Source organism: Papaver somniferum, chromosome 6, assembly GCF_003573695.1.
Source record: "Papaver somniferum cultivar HN1 chromosome 6, ASM357369v1, whole genome shotgun sequence".
NCBI lineage: Eukaryota > Viridiplantae > Streptophyta > Magnoliopsida > Ranunculales > Papaveraceae > Papaver > Papaver somniferum.
Genome location: NC_039363.1, coordinates 16866424 through 16884501, shown reverse-complemented (window position 1 = coordinate 16884501; position 18078 = coordinate 16866424). Strand labels below are relative to the sequence as shown.

Genomic DNA, 18078 nt, shown 5'->3' with positions numbered 1-18078 from the left:
ATGTAAAACATGCATTAACAGTCCATACACCTTTTGTTTAAATTGATCAAACGAATCTTCATCAGTCATACGAAGATTTTCCCAGTCAGAATTTAGGTTTTGAAGCCTAACTTCTTTCTCTGAGGTATCTTCTTCAAATACGGTTTCTAAGATGTCCCTGACATCTTTAGACTTAGTGCACAAAATCACATGGTGCTGAAGATCTGGGATTATGACGTGGATAGTAGTGTTTAACCCATCAGAATTATGCTTTGCATCACTTATCTCGGATTCACTATTATATTAATGGCTTCACAATAGTGGCTCCATCTACAACAACTTTTGGTGCATTATATCCAATAACTACAAGTTTCCATGTCTCAAATTCACGGGCTTGTAAAAAGTAACGCATAGATATTTTCCACCATAATTAATTTTTTCCATCAAATGTTGGCGGTACGTTTATCGAGATTACACTCCTGTCCATATAGTCATACTGCTTCAAACACAGAATTATTAGGTTTTAATGTGTTTGCATGCTCTTATACCAATTAAAAATATGGTGGGTACCAAAATACACCACCAACTTTTTCTTAGGAAATCTGTATGGACAAACTCAATACAATTCCGAGAGTTCAACTCAATCAAAGAATAATATCTAGAGTTATATCTCTCCCTCTTGAAATTATAATTTTTACATAAACAAGTCCGTGAACTAATTATAAAGAGAGAACTTAGACGGTACCAAAGACCAATATCCAAGAATCAATCAAGTTGTATCCAACAAACAAGGTCGGATGTATCTACTATGATTGATTAATACACAAACTGTAATATTTCAATTATAAAGATAAACAATATAATGTGAAAAAAGAAATAACGCAGACACCAAAAGTTTTGTTAACGAGGGATCCACAAATGCAGAAAACCCCCGGAACCTATTCCAGATTGAACACCAAACTGTATTAAGCTGCTACAGACACTATCCTACTACCAATTAACTTCGGAGTGAAATGTATTTGAGCTCTAATCGAGTCTCCCATTGATTAAGGTATAATCGCGCTCCTTACGCCTTTTGAATCCCAACAAGACTCCGCGTAATTGATTTCCTTAGCTGACGTTACACCAACTAAGAGTTTCTTCAACCAATATGCTTCCCATAGATTAAGCATATATGTGATTTCCTTTATGATCAAAAAGTTTGATCAAGGTGATGGAAATCGATAGCAATAGACGAAGTCTAGCTAACCTCAAAATTCAGAATTATGCAACCCTAAGTGCAGCCTAGATTGTTACTCACCTCATAAGTATAAAACTTGTGGAATCAACAAAGTTTGAGATGAAGAGAACTTCGATGATTTCTATCTATCTTGATCGAGAAAACATCTCAACAATCGATAAATATCAGGATACTCGAGTTATCAAGAAAAGATAACTGGACCTAGATTCACAAATCCCTATGAAGTATTTGTAGTCGTTAAACCCTAAAAGGGTTAGGAAGAGGACGACTCTAGTTACAACTAGGACACACCAAAGTAGTGTCGGGATTCAAAGATCCTAGTTGCTTGAAGTTCCCCTTTTATAGACATTCAAAGCATATGTTGCTTTAGGTTTAAGCTAAGATAGCTTTGGGACCAAAAAATATACTCTCTGATTAGGTGAAACATAAACCAAACTGTGTATAAAGACTATGTTCAAGGTGGTTAGCCGAAACTAGGCGATTTGAACTTATAAGCTTAATATTCATTTTCATGAACATTTAAGATATTAACCTTGAGTCACAATCATGTGATCAAATAAGTCCAGTGTTTTTAGAGATTTTCTCAGATTTTATCGCACTTGAAAATAATCGATATGGTTAGTAGGTGTAAAAAATACAAATACATAGCCATTCGTGAGTCAGGTCAGTCACAGTACGTGTACCGGTTTGTAAACTATTAAGCCAAACCAAGTTCCGGAATCCACATAACTATTTAGGTATGCGTGTCATTATGGATACCTTAAGACTATGACCGATTCCAGAGTCCATAAAACTATTTTGGTTTGCGTACCGGTATGGATATACAACCGAGTTCCGGAACACATAACTTTTCGGTTCACATACGGGTATCCGTACCGATCCTGTTCACGAGTTAGACAGATTTTTTGCAGGATATGCATAACGATATGCCTACCAAAAATCTGCTAGTCGGTATATAACTACTCCACTACGTGTTCGAGTACATGTAGTACAGGTCCAGACTTATAACAGTTTTCCAAGTTTGTAAGACTGATAAAACTGTCTTATATCCGAATCTATATTAGTTCTATATTTCTCTCTAAATCGATTCGAAATATTCCCGAATAACATCAATGACACATATCACTGTTCCAGGATATTTTCGAACGATAAAACTTGAATCATGATTTTTGTGAACAATAAATTTTCCTTAACCGAAATTCATCAAGTATGAACAACTGTTCATTAAGTTTAGTCATTATATTTCTAGAACTTATTATCAAGATAAACTTGACTCAAAATTATATTATATGCATGATAGTCTAAGTAGTTACGCGACAACGTATCAAAGATAAAAAAAAAGTGAATATAACATGAGAAATAGGTGGTTCAGTTTTCACTTACCTTTTTTTGACTCCAAAAGCTTCGATTATTCTCTGCCTTCAAATGGTAAAACGTAATGATGACTATCGTGATCCAATGTTTCTCAACTACATTTCTATCCTGGTCCGAGATGACTTAACTAAACTTAACTAATTGTAAACTAGAAATCAAGATATAGTTTTGACAATTAAATCGGACAACAAGCTTGAGATAGCAACACTTGTGAGTTTGACCGAGCAATGCTCTTACAGTGATAGAGGTACCCTTTATTCCATTAGTGTAATAGGCTCGTCACAGCAAAAAATCTTCTCCTATTAGTTAAGTTGTTAAGATTTCATATGCTGTTTTAGATGCATGCAATGTTATCCGCACTTGTGTTTTTCTCAATAACTTATTTACTTCATTTTGATGTCCTTATGTTGAGGACACCCTGTGTGCAAATTGGTTGATATGCTGCTAAACTGTCTTTCTAGTAATTGCAGGCTTTTATTGAAAGTATTCCAGTGAAGTTGTCAATATTTCGTGAACTTCAGAAGATCATCTCTCGAAACTGCATTTTGGTATAGAATACATCTAATTTTGATCTCAATGTTATTAAGAATCATGCTGCACAACCTTGAATATAACAATGATCCTTTCATATTCGTGCCTCATGGAAAGTTTCTTCGCATATTTTTTCTTCATATTTTTGTTTCTTCCTTAACTGATTTTGAAGACTTTTGCTGCACATATATATGTCTTTACTGGTATCTTTTTTGCAGACTAATAAAGTCACCAGAAATATTGTTTGATGTTGTAGGTTGTCATATGGACAGAGGAGTTGAATTTAACATTGATGTCATATAACCAGGGGAATTGAACTGAAGATGGACAAGTGAGAGTTTCTTTTATACTTTTTGTATGTATGTTATAAATTAGAATTTTTGTCATTAATAACCTAAGTATGATTGAGAAATACGATAAATATAGTGGTTAGAATAATGTTTTCTTCCTTTTTTTTGTGTGTAATTACCTCGATGGTTAAAAGATAGAACTTTTGTAGAATGAATGAATTGGATTGAATAAAATTATTTCAGGAAAACAGTGTTTGCAGGGGAATTGCAAGGTATTATGAAATGGGAGGAAATCATTTTTGACTTGGTCGACAAAGACCGACTTTTTTTTTTTAGGTTGCAAAAATTTAATAACACCAGTATGCTTTTATTAAACTTGTTACCTAAAAAAGGGAGTCGGTCAACATTTACCCATTCATTTTTTTTTTCAATGCGGCAAAAATTTAGTAACGGCCAACAACCACTGTTACTAATTTTTTTTACCAGAAAATGACAGTCAGTCAATGTTGACTAAGTCAAGAAATAGCAACACCGATAAAATTTAGTAACAACCATGTCGCCATTACTAATTCGAAATACGTGACGGCTAACTGACCGTTACTAAAACAATTACAACCCAAAATTAGTAACGGCGACATGCACGTTATACCCCCTTTTATAATGGCCAAAAATTGTTACAACCCCGTTTTGAAACACATTGTTGTTGTTGTGAATTGTTAAATTTGGTGTAGTGAATTGATTTCATTAATTAAGTAGTATGTTAGAAAATTCATTCTTGGAATCTTAGGATTTTACAAAATGATTCTCTACAAGTAGCGTGGAATTCATATTACCAAAATGGACTATGTAGGCATGAATCAATTAACTTACTGCACAAATGGAGGCTCCCATCATAAGATGGCAGAACCGACAGATATTACGACAACATTATAAAAAATTAAGATGTATTATTTATTATTAACTGTGGTGAAGTCCAAAATTTGATAATAGCACATCTGAGCATTCAACAATTGTAAAACTGAGAGTTCATTTTCTATTTCACGTTGCTCGATCAAATATTTTTCTTCCTCTCTGCCGTTTAGATTATTTAGATTGTACCACATCACATACCATAATTTTCCGGCCTCTAGTAAGGTCGGGATGTGATGGCAGTAGCTCGAGTCTAGTGGTTAGCTACATGTGGTTAGCAACTGCTTGATTCTACAACTAACATTTGTTAGTCGATAAAGATAGAAAATGATCTGATAAAAATCTAAAAATTACGTGTTGTATTCTATATGTATCTCGTATTGTCATGTGTGCATATACAACAATCATCAGCTCGATATAATCTTACGAGGTCTGCAGTTTCACATATGTATAGCTTCATTCTCTCTCCAAAATGGCGTTCTGCAAATACAGCTACTAGCAATTTTCCTCTTTCTTCATTCAACAATTTCAGTAGAAATTCTTTATCTTTACTGAAAACCCATTTTTCAGGATGTCTTGAAGAAATAATTCTTGTTAACATCCAACCATTCACATAAATGTATACTGAAATATGAACACATAAATATATTTTGAATTACATTAATAAGAGCCCAACGAGTGTTCAAAAAAAGAATAAACTAGTTGGACTCAGTAATCAATTACTCTTACAGACCTAAAATAACAATCTATTCTTAAAATCTCTTAAAGGATAAGTGATCCATAAATGCATCTGTAGATATAATTGTTCTTAGCAGTAAATGAACAATGATTGTTTGTGAAGTGTTTGATTCTCGTATGAATACTTAAGGTTCATGTGCTTTGTTCCTTTCGTATCATATCTTGCTTTAACACTACGAGGCTAAGACTATAAATTTCAGCAATGTAAAGACAAACTTAAATCACTAAGTTTTCAGTGATAAATATTCAAACTAAATTGTGGGAGTAATACTGGGTTCTTTCTTTGTAGAGTCTACACATCTAAGAGAATTGAAGTATGATCAACTATAATTGGATTGACTAATTAATGTAAGACATAATTCAAGATTAGTATCTTGAAAATCTTGATAGTATTATCATAATTTGTTCTTTAATTCCTTAGACATAAGCAAACATATCAACAACTTGTTATATGTTCCATTTTAGAATTAAGACCTAATGAAAAATAAATTCATATATTCTTTCCAATACGAAACAAATTAAATTTCATGTATATGTTGCCATCTCAAATATTCGAATACATGAGAGCTTTAGAAATCTACATGATATATGACTATCACATGGTAAGCTTTATTGATATCCTTTATTTCGAGAATCATAAAGAGATATGTAGAATTTCAAGATCATTAACTAGAGTATAAAGTTCTCACACTAATCTTCAGGTATATGCATGGATCTGTGATATTTCATACAACCTGGAAACATTTTTTTTTGTGGAATTTTGATATACCATAGGAAGGCGTATTTAAGTTTGCAGACTACATGTCTATTTCTTTGTAAAGGCAAGGCCTTCAGGCTAAAAAGACATTTTCCTTACAAATTACCATGAAAGAAAACTATTTCAATTCATATTAATTTTCTAACTCTTAAGTCATGAAGAACTACAAATAATGCTATATAATATGCCTTTCTTCGACATCGTAGAAAGGCTTATTTATAATCAATGCCTCATTTCCGATTAAAAGTTTTGGTTACAAATGTAGCTTTATATTGTTTAATATCGTTGTTACAGTCGTTCTAGGTCTGAAAGACCGACTTTCACACGAGCAATTTGTGTCCTTCGAGCAATTAAAAATTTTCCATTGTGTACTAGAAATCTAACAATAACCGCAACCTAATTAACCAAAGTGTATTCTAAGCTCCTAACAGTTGAATCATTCAACTTACTGCACAAGATTAAATCTACGATCATAAAATGGCAGAACTGACAGATATTACTATAGTGTTATAAAACATCAAGATGCACTGACTAACCGTGATTAAGTCCCAAGTTTGATGATGTCACATCTGAGCATTCAACAATCATAAAATTACTAGTTCATTTTTGATCTCACGTTGCTGGATCAAATATTTTTCTCCCTCTCCACTATTTAGATTAGAGGAAGGATCCCCTCACATTGTTATTATCACATTATCTCGCACATCGGACGTTATTTTTGTGAATAAAAACCAAACCGCAACAAATTTCAAGCTAATATTTTGAGGATATGTTCCACTTACCAAGTTCTACATGCCTACCATAAATGAGCTCATTCCGAAATATAAAACCTCACAATTACCGGTCTTAATTTCAACGGTCAGAAATTCGCAAATTTCAACGGTTCATTTTCAAAATAATAGATGATGGTGTTATACTATCGAAATACGCTCATTTTCGGTAGGAAAGCAGAGCTGTGTAATAGTAACATATTTCCAAAGTATTAGCTTCAAATCCGTTACGGTTTGATTTTAATTCACAAAAATGATATCCAACATGTGAGATATGCGAGGGGATCCTCCTCTTTAGATTATGCCACTTCACGTACCAAAATTGTCTCGCCTCTAAAGGTCCGGATGTGATGGCACTACTTCGAGTCCAGTGGTTAGCTACATGTGGCTAGCAACTGCTTGATTCTACTGCTAACATTTGCAAGTAGAGAAAGACAGAAAACGATATGATGAAAATCCAACGGTTACGTGTTGTATTCTACACGTATCTCGTATTGTCGCGTGTGTATTCTATAAAACAACAATCCTCAGTTCGATTAATCTTACGAGGTCTGCAGTTTCACATCTGTATAGCTTCATTCTCTTTCTCTAAAATGGCGTTTTCTGCAACTACTGCAACTACCAATTGTCCTCCTTCTTCACTCAACCGTTTCAGTAGAAATTCTGTATCTTTACCGAAAACCCATTCAGTATCTTTTAGATCTTCACCCCCTGCGAATATTAAACTCAGAAGCAAATCCATCACGATTCGATCAAGCTCCGTTGCAGGTTCTCTCTTTCTCTATCACTCTTTGTTTTCATGTATTCATTTCTAGAACAGATAATAACTTCTGGGTTTACAATTTTTTGGTGCTAAAAATGATTATTATTTTATTTTATCTGATTGATTGATGTGGGAATTGGGATTGGTATTTGATTCAATTGTATCTTGAAAGAAGTTGGCTATTCTGTGTTGTTTTCACAGATTGGTTAGAAATTTGTGAAATTTTTATGAAACCCTTATTCGCTGTCATTTCCTATGTTGTATTGGGGGGTTTGAGGTAAACCAGGGAAATTGGAGCTTCATGAGAATTTTAGACTTTTAGGAGTTATTTAATGAAGTAGTTTGGTGCTAATCAAATTCAATTGGGAAGTAGCTTGTTTTAATCGTGCAGCGGAACTTTGGATTAGAGATTATGAGATGAATCAAAGTCATATAGGGAAAAAATCTCATCTGATGCTGAAGTTTAAAACTTAGATGAATTTGTAGTTGTATATATTCCAACTCTATGGGGAGGGACTGACTTGGACAACTTTTAAGTCAGTGAAGAGGATGATATGGTTGCCGGCTTTAGTTTGAGCTTCGAATTCATTTAGTTACGAAACCAAAGTGAAAGATATGGTTTAGGGCCAAGTTGAAAACTATTCATTTTGGTTCCGTCTAGAGAAATCTCATGGTAAAACAAAGTTAAAACAACATTATACAAAGGAAGGTGTTATATGTAAGTCCTTGTTTATAATTTTAGAGAGCATACAATGTGTTTAGAATAGAAGTTTCTGTATCCTGAGGCGTCGATCTGTAAATTTGGTTTGACTCGCAAGAGCAGCTTTCGGTATGCCATCGCAAGTCTTTTCTCCTTCCATGAGGCAGATTTTTTATTTTCATTTCTATCTGATGTGTGTTTGAGTTGAGTTATTAATCTGAAAGTTCTAATTGAAATTCGAGAGAAATATTGGTTCTGCTTGGAGAGTGGTGGTTTGTTAGGATGCTGATGGTACTTTGTTTATTTCAGCTGCCCCAACCTCTGGTGGGTTAGCTCCGGCAATCTCTCTTACAGATACTGCATTGAAGCATTTGAATAAGATGAGGTCCGAGAAGAGTGAAGACCTATGCTTAAGAATTGGAGTTAAACAAGGCGGTTGTTCTGGCATGTCTTATATAATGGACTTTGAGAGCAGAGAAAATGCCAGACCTGATGACTCCCTCATCGAATATGAAGGCTTCACCATAGGTACACCTCTCACAACGTTCTCATTTCTTTCTTTCCTTAGTAATGCAACTTGTCAAGATGAAAATGTGTGTTTGTTTTATTTTTATGGTTTTGCATTTGGATTACTTAGATAACGGGAAAGAACCTGATCTACCCTCTCAAAATGTGGCATATTAAACTTCCTTACAGCGTGTTCGTTTAAAGGAATTGGAGGCTGGGTAATCCAATTCCTAGGGAATGCGTCCAATTCCTTGAACTGGATGTGGGGCAAATGAACTCTATGTAATTAAGAATTTTAATTCCTAGGAATCTTCCCTCCAAAATAATAGATTTCCATTGCATTGGTCCAATAGTACAATGGAATTGGATTCCGGGGTAAAAACAAAGGTAATTGGATTACCTCAACCGAACATGAATTTTTAGGATATGAATCGAATTCCTGGAATCCAATTCCAGGAATTGGATTACCCCATAATTGAATTCTTAGCTTTCCAATTCTCCCAGCCGAATGAGGTGTTAGTGTAGGACAGTAAACAACTTATGTAGGTGAATCGAAGAAAACCTGACGAACATTAGACCTTAGGTTGGATTCCTTTGATTAGAGTAAAAACATCTGATATTGCAACTTATGTTCACCATATCGTATTGCATGCGCATCTTTAAATTCTTCCTCGAGCGTATCTGAGATAAAAAGATACAAAAAACCTGCTCTATTTGGCTTTCTGATTTTCTTAAGGTATCTACTATTTAGATTAAAATTTTCTTATGGTAGTACTGCCCTGCAGTAAGCTTACTGATAAACGTTGCATTCTTGAAGATTCACGTGTCTGCGAAACTTTGGCTCAAAAACATACTGTGAATACACATTAGACTAGTTTCCATTCTAAATTGTATTATGGCTGTCAGAGTATAAATTTATCACTGGTACTTAAGTGCGGGAGTTATATTTTCTATAAACATGAGTACATGGAACAAGCTTTATGTACAACAATGTAACACAGCTCATTATTGTTTTTCCCTGATTAACAGTTTGTGATCCCAAGAGCCTCCTCTTTCTTTACGGGATGCAGTTGGACTTCAGCGACGCACTTATTGGCGGAGGCTTCACATTCAAGAATCCCAATGCTACACAAACCTGTGGCTGTGGTAAATCCTTCAACGCATAAGTGTCAAACAATTTGTAATGAACTCAACTCAATACCATATTAATGTAGGACATTACACTGTATTCTGTAAATTCAATGAAGGTGTGAGATATGGTTTCTACTTTTAACTAAGCATCACTCTCTGTAAACCAGCCTAAATTACCTAATGGCGTTTATATGTACGATTGGATGTACTAAATATACAAATACACTGAGGTCGTATTTGGTTGATTTGCAAAAAGTCGAACTGGCCTTGGGTAATCAAACCCAGTAAATCCATGGCCAATCTTCTACCTATAATCATTCCTTTACCAATTCTCATAACACGATATAGATAACAGGGCATTACGCTCGCTTATCTTGCAGAACGTCTACCCTTTCATGGGATATGCCATGTGTCAGTTCGGTGCAACTCAGGATATCCGGTAGGTCGGTCAGTCTGGGGGCAACGCAGTGCTGATCATTGCAGAGGTTAAAAGCCTGCAGCATTTGTGATTCATCAAGCAAATAGGAATTTTGAGAATGGTGGCTGTAGCCATGCAAATTTCACCAAACAAATAGGAACTCCATTTCTGACACTGGTGAAAATTTATTGACAGTCCAGTTAAATGACGGTATCTAGAGGGGCAAGCTACAACAGCGTTAAAGTATGATTATTAAGATAAATGAAAAGAATAGAATACAGTTCAATATTGAGGCTTTAAATAACATCACAGATATCAGTTTTTAGGCTCTTAATAACATTACAAATATCACCGACCAAGTTTGCCAGGAATAAACCCCAAAATATTCGCAGCATCAATCCATAACTCACCACCAAATAGGTTGCTTCTACCTAGGAATCTTCAAGTTAATCACCATCTTCGGATAAAAAGGGATGATGTTTTTACAAGCAGTAGCAGACCCAACAAAATAAGAAAGAAGAACATCACTAAATTTCTCCGCACTGAGAGGTTTTAGTATACAGAAGTGGTAATAGGCACAAAAAATGGTAGGAATGACAATATAAAAAGAACAAAGATATGGATCAGGCAAACGAAAAGAGTTTCAAAAGTCTGTTGGCTATATAGCTTAGGTTGTCCAATCTGAGAAACAAAACCAGAACTATTTTACTAACAAGCGCAGCCTCCACCTCCATTTCGCTCGATTGGGACTTCATCTGGGATGGGATTGAAGTATCTGTCACAAAAGAAATGTATCATTCAGTTAAATCACACACACACACACACACAAACACACAGAAGAAACGGAAAGGAGATAACAATTTAGATGCTTGAATTGCAATGACAGAAGAAATAGAAATATTTAAGTCCGCCATACATGGATCAGAGGAATCACACGGTAACACAAAGATCATATCATGTATAATACATGTCCACAAGTTTGTGCAGTGTGGTTGCTTTAGATTCAGAAAAACTGGAGAAAATACGGAATAACAAAAGACTTCACCATACGCAAACTAAACAAGTAAATAACACAATATTTTCAAGCCAAATGGAAAACAACAAACTTAACTATAGAAACGTTTTCTAGATGAGCTTCAGCACCAATTTAGAGTGTATCTTGCCAGTTTCTATATTTTTAACAACAGGAAATGAAGAAGTATACAGTCTTTATCATTTTGGTGTCGTATGCAAGATAAACATCGTCTATTTATGTGGCGTAAGTGTAACAAATCAATGTTTTTCTGCAAATACGCAGCTGAGTTCAGGAGACTTCTTTATATGAAACATCATCAAGGCTAGGTGGTTGAAAATAAATCTAGCGTACAAGTAAAAAACATATCTGGCAGATTCATTTTGAATTAGCATTAGCTTCTAGCAGTGATGTTTTAATTTTCAAAGATTAGAGGCTGCAGGTATCAATTTGTAAACAAGCATAACAGCTCATAAGTTGTACTTACATATCCTGCAGTTGGTCATTGGCAAGTGAAGTCTTTGCAACACATTGAAATGCAACATCCACGTTCTGATCCTCTTTAGCTGAGGTCTCGAAGTAGGGAATGTCACCTCTGGATGAGCTCCACTCCTTAGCCTTCTTTTCAGAAACCTGTAGGGACATATATATCATAAGCATAAAAAGAGGTCAAGGCTCGAGTCAAATTTTGCTAGGGCTTCCGTGTATTACCACTCGGCTGTTTCCTCCATCTATATCGACCTTGTTCCCAAGTAAAATGAATGGGAATTTGTCAGGATTGGCCGGGCTTGCCTGGAATCAATAGGAACCAATTCATGTATCCTTAGGAACAGTACACCACAACTTAAACAAACCAATAAAAGGTAAATATGCTATGGAAGAGAATTTCGGTTAGCCTAATCAAGTAATCATTGTGAAAATACACTAATACAAAAAGTAGCAGCAAAGAAGAACGGCATGAAATACCTGCTTAAGAAACTCCTCGCGCCAATTGTTAAGATTATCAAATGATTTCTGTACATTAACATCGTAAACTAGAACACAACAATCTGCCCCTCTATAAAACGCAACACCAAGACTTTGAAATCTCTCTTGTCCAGCCGTGTCCCAAATCTTTTAATACAAACATGTATTGATTCAATAACAAAACCCCCAAAAAAATCATCAACAAATAACATTCCAAACTTAAAGTCCAAACTCACCTGAAGTGTTACAATCCTGTCATCAAGCTGCACTTCTTTGGTTACAAAATCAGCACCTATCGTTGCTTTGTATTGTTGACTAAATTTCTTATGAACATATCTGTATCACCAATTAAGAACCCCAAATTGCCGTAAAATCGAAAAGCAGATTCCAAAAACCATGCCCTAACTCAAATCCAAATGGTCATATAACCAAATTGAATAGAAAAACAATGCATTATCACAACCCTTACAAAAAATTGACAAACAATTCTAGGCTGAATCAAACTAATTTCTTAAGAATGTCAACAGAATTTGAAAGCATCATCTCCAAGAAAAAAAATATAATCATTGACTTCAAAAAAATATAATCAATAACTTGTTTTACCCTATAAGCATCAGCATTGGATTTTTAACGTTAATGATACCAACAGATAAATCAGAATCATATCAATTATTCAAAAGATCCAATCAGAGGATACTGATTCATCAATGATGTCTTTCCCACCCTGAAAATCACACCAAAAAACAAATAAAAATAAAATTACTAAAATCATTTCTCCATTAATCATGCAAAACTCCTCTCAGAAAAAAACCCTAAAAAAAACAAATCTGGAGTTACTACTTACCCACTATCTCCAAGAACAATAACCTTCAGCAAAGTTCTTCTCCTCACTAGAGACATCTTTAATCTAATAATAATTTAATTAATTATCAAAATTAATCAAATTATTACTGTAAAATTAAACTTTTTCTTCGTTTTTCCTGATCTCCTCTCGATGTTCTTCTTCTTCTCCTTCGTTTTTTCTCTTTGTTTTCTGTTGTTGTCTTCTGTTTAGAGTTCTTTCTCTCAGAGACACGAAAGCACGTGAATCACGTGACGTCTGCTCTGTTTTTTAATTTGTTATTTTATACATCTGTAAGTTAAGCTGTTACACTGCTTTCTGGTGTGATTGTGTGACACGTGTGGAGGCTGTTTGCTCGTCAGGACGGTTTGTAATTATTGACGTGACAACTAATGGATTGTCAACGGTGAGCAATCGGCCAGTCAGTCATGACGATTTTTGACAGTTTAGGTTTCATTAACAACCATCATTCTTGTTTTGATCATGGAATTTAATTCCAAAAATTGGATTATCCCATAATTGAATTAACAGGAATCCAAATTTTCCAGCCAAACGAGGTATTAATAGAGTGGCTTTGAAGACCTCATGATTATAAACTTCAATACTGGATATTTTAAATTGGGCAAATACAAATCTTTTAGAGGATGGAGACGGTTTTGGAGACGTTCAAATATACAGGACATGCTAGAATTATGTTCAACCAAATGATAAATTTTACTTTTTTTCCAAAAGAGTTCACTGCATATTATTTTTTTAATTGAAACTTGTTAATCAAGATTATTTTTTTAATAATGACGATTTTAGTAAGTTTAGATTTAAACAACAATCATTCTTAGTTGAATGTGGTTTCGAAAGTCTTAACAAGCTCAAAACTCGATATATTCTGAATCGGACCAACATTCTGGAGGATGAAGACTATTTTGGAGTCGTTCGAACGGACAACAAGGCTAGAATTATGTTTAACAAATGATTAATATTGGTTTTTGACTGAAAATTTTGATCACTTTTATTGTTTTAACTCAAGTTCATTAATCAAAGTTTATCCTTCAATAATTACAATTTTCAAAGTTTAGCTGTAAACAACAACAATCGTTCTTAATAAACTGTGGTTTTAGCCTCCTTAAACACCTGAAAACTGGTTAGATTTATGTGTAAATGTTCAATTTTATATTTCGTCAAAATACTTTGTTACTTTTTAAAAGAAAAATAAGGAAATTAAAATTCATCAATCAAAGTTTATCATATAATAGGCTAGATATCCATAATATGAGAGAAAACGGAGGAGTGAAGACTATAAGGTAAAGGTATGGTTTTGCCGAGCCCAAGAGGCCGAGGACTAAACTATGGAATTACAATTTTTTATGATTAAACGAGCATTAAAAATATCCAAAAAATTTAATGGTGTTTGGATACATCTTAAGAAATAAGAAGCTAAAAAGTCAGAAGTTTAATTGGGTATTTTATTTGAGAATGACTTTTAAAAGCAAATAAGTTTGCGAAGCAATATTTTTCAGCTTCTGATTTTGAAATTGATAGTTGCTTCTGTTATCCGAACATTCTTTTAATGTCTCTCCACCAAGAATCGGTACAACAAAAGCGCTCAGATGCTTATACAATAAAAATATCATCTTTATCAGCCCTTTAGTACCACTTTTCAAGATGAGATGCGCCAACTTTAGATTCTTCGTTGTAATATGTTTCACAATTTCGCACAACATAAAGAAAATCGAGTTTTTAAGCCTAAATCTAAAATTGAAACTTTCATATTTCCCTTAACTCGCTAATTCGTCTCAGTGAGATGTCAACCGTCTCGGCCAAATTTCGATTGTTCCAGCGAGTTTCTCGGCTAACTCTCGTCTTGTAGAAACTAAGGTGTTCGTTGATGGACTAAGATCAGAAAACTCCGCGAGATCTCGGCAATCACGGCGGCGATTGACTACATTTAGGGAAGCCATGTAAACCTTACAAGACCAATGTATCACGTGAACACACTACACCAAATTAAGGATTTAGCAATAGATTATTTCCGTTGTTGAATGGGGTTGCACTGTTGCGAAACATCCTGTTGCAGTTTTTAGCAATAACTTTAGACATGTTGCGAAATTCGACCAACAATGGTTTTTCACAACCGGTAGAGGGCGAGACAAAAAAAATTAGCAACATAAATTAGTCGTGGAAATTTCTTTTTATTCCGTTGATAATTTTAGGTTAAGTCTTTGTTGACCTGAATTTAGCAACACACATCAGCCGTTGCTAATTTTTTTGCAACCGGAAAAAATGGTCAAGTCTTCGTTGACCAAGTCAGAATCGATTCCCCCCTAAATATTTCCCTACATTATCTTGATTCATCAATTTTTTATGATTCTTATGATTTAATCTAATAACTCTCATATTTAACATGCCCACATATACATATACTTAACTGCAATCTCTCATATTTGACATCCAAACATCATACAAATATTTCATTGATGAATGTTAAAGTGAATTGTTACAATCACGATCTGTTTACTAAGAGATTGCATGCATATAAAGGTTGTGATAGTTCAACCTGGTATTTTACTAGTGCTAATTTTTTGATCATGCAACGACTGCAAAATTTGACATGTGCTCTATGAAGAAGCAACTTCATACCTTTACCAACTTCATCAGGTTTCTTGTTGGCATCATTAGCACCTTCATATCTACGCCAACTTCTAGATCAAGGTTTTGGGCCTTAGCCTTTGGAGACTGATACAATGGGAGGAATGCATGTCATACACACCTGGACAAACAACACCAATGAGTATCCAACTTACTAAAATTCAAATAAAATATCCCTATAGTAACCGCATGTCAATGCAAAGGTGTACAAGTATATATCCAACTTACTGAAATGCTGAAGAAAACAAAATTTCCTCCATCATTCAACTGATATGGTTCTACCAAAACCCTAAATACTTGCATATATCAGCAATTCAAAGTTTAATTTTATGAGGTTTCAAAAGACAGAGCAAGGAAAAACTATTTTCGTGAAATGATAAACAATTTTTTTAACATCATGAGTGATAAAGATCTAGATGGCACAACTGTAAGGACCCTCAAGATAGTCGACGCTATTAGACCAGTCAAGTGATGAATTAGCCGATAATAACTCGATTAGTTTAACACGAACGTTAGTTAATAAGAATTAATCTAACAACGATTTAGATACTATACTAGTACTGTTGAATAGGTATCGAAAAGTTACGCGAAATGGACTACTCGAACGTGTCATAAAAGGCCTCCAACAGAATTAGTTTGATGTATGAGCAATTCAGAAGAAGTTAATGTTTGGGTAAGCCTCTTTATTATCTCAATTTTGGTATTTTGAATTGAATTGCTTTAGTTGATAAGTTTGTGTTGAGTTTTCAATTGATATTGAAGTTGGTGTAGAATATGGTTGTGCCGAAGGTATGTTGGAAGTTTCAGTTCTCAGGAATAGTGGTATTGTTTGTGTGTGGAGGATTAAACCAGTGGTGAACTAAAATAATAATTGTAGATGAAGGTTTGTTCTGATTCAGCTGAGGTGTTGTGGTTTGAGGTGCAGAGCGTTTGAGATGAATGTAAATGTGTTTTGAATTGAAAGTAGGAGTAAGAAGAGTGGAGTGGTAATTATGGTTTAAAGTTGTAGTTGTGGTGATTCTGAAGTTGCAAGTTGTTTTGAACTGATATTAGTAATGTTGATAGATAAATGAAGTTTGAATATGACTATCAATAGAGTTTGGTGGTATTGCTGCTTCCGTGGGAGGAGTTGTTGTTATAGGTGTATGTGAAGGGAAGATGAAGCTAGGAGTCACAGTTCTGTAAAAGATGGTGTTGTAGAAGGATTTCATAGTGCAGGTGGTTGTAAATTAAGATTGAGGTGGAAGTAAAATGATAATGGGTTGGTATTGGTGTATATGAGGTTGTGGTAGTATTACTAAACTTACAGAGAACTTGGAAGGATGATTGGGGAAAATTTGAGTATAGTCTGAGTGCTGATTTGGGTTAGTATTGAACTGTTGGTGTTTGTCCAAAGAGTGTGTTATGTAAAGAAGCTGGGGCTGTGATGTTATGTGACTGAGTTATAGGAATACATGTTTGATGGGTGTGTGGAGTTGAATATCTCTTGTAGGAGATTAAAGCTACAACTGCAGGTAGGATTAATATTTGATTGTATTTGGATTTTGTTGTTAAATTATGAAGTTCAGTTTAATCGAATATGAATTGTTACGGGAGTTTTAGATGATGTTAGATTAAATTGAAGTGGTAATGAAGTAGAAGTTGTAATTGAGTTTAGTTGATGCCAAATGAATGTGAAGTAGTGTTCTTTGGCCTGAGCAATGGCTCTGACTTGTGCAAGGGTTAGGAATTGTGCCTTTCGGCCTAGTTCTGAGTCAATCCTGTGCTGACTCAGTGATCCCGATTTGTTACCTTAGTTGACTCGGCGGTTCTTGATCGATTCGATTACCCTGGACCTGACCAGACCGTGGACATTGACTGTTAATCGACCCTGTTGACTGATAGAGACCGTTGTTGACCTTAGTGGACCAGGCCTTGTGTCATGGGCTTGTTTAGTGGACTTGGGTTTATGTAGTGTTTCTATTTAGATGTATTGAACCCTTATGGTCTGATTTAACCTTTGGTTCCTTCAACAAAGTTGAAGATATTCTTAAGACTATTCAGCTGGGCTTAGAACCATTAGATAGACTTGTATAATTCTTGTGTGAGCCATTTTGGCTAGATTCTTAGACTTCTTGTGTGATTAACAGTTAGTCTTTATTATAAACGATCGATTCAAAGGATGAACCAGTGGATCGTGGATCTCGAGGTAGGCGTGGCTTGTCATCAAAAGAAGTGGGTATACTTTTAACTCTTTTGAAACCATTGTTGTTTATTTTACAAAAGTTTATGTTTTACAAACTCATGCACTGTCTGTTTGTGCATTCATACATTGTTTACTTTGTATTATGATTGTTCTGTTGATTATTTGTTTCTTTCCATGAATTGGAAAGGACTTGTAATGTTTGTCACTATGAATTGTTATGGGAAATGAAAATTTCCACGTGTGGTATATAGGATACGCTCCTTCATTTATATCTACATGAATTCAGCTTTTATGCTTATGAGGTGTGGAATTTGGAACCAATAT

At 34.7% G+C, this 18078-nt stretch overlaps 2 protein-coding genes across 3 annotated transcripts; one reads left to right on the top strand and one right to left on the bottom strand.

Moving 5' to 3' along the window:
• Positions 1-7115: 7115 nt before the first annotated feature.
• LOC113287054 (iron-sulfur assembly protein IscA, chloroplastic-like) lies at positions 7116-9934 on the top strand. Its single transcript, XM_026535715.1, has 3 exons — positions 7116-7356; positions 8361-8579; positions 9588-9934. The coding sequence occupies exons 1-3, from the start codon at positions 7182-7184 to the stop codon at positions 9722-9724; spliced, it is 531 nt and encodes a 176-aa protein (XP_026391500.1). The 5' UTR covers positions 7116-7181; the 3' UTR covers positions 9725-9934.
• A 435-nt stretch (positions 9935-10369) lies between these two features.
• On the bottom strand, positions 10370-13131 carry LOC113287053 (ras-related protein Rab7-like). Of its 2 annotated transcripts, XM_026535713.1 has the most exons (7): positions 12930-13131; positions 12783-12809; positions 12322-12421; positions 12086-12232; positions 11831-11911; positions 11607-11752; positions 10370-10882 (listed from the first exon to the last, which is right to left on the bottom strand). In XM_026535713.1, exons 1-7 carry the CDS (start codon positions 12983-12985, stop codon positions 10816-10818), a joined length of 624 nt encoding a protein of 207 aa, XP_026391498.1. In that variant the 5' UTR covers positions 12986-13131; the 3' UTR covers positions 10370-10815. The 2 variants fall into 2 exon arrangements, with proteins under 2 accessions (XP_026391498.1, XP_026391499.1); XM_026535714.1 differs by lacking the exons at positions 12783-12809; positions 12930-13131 and adding an exon at positions 12689-12720.
• Positions 13132-18078: the final 4947 nt, after the last annotated feature.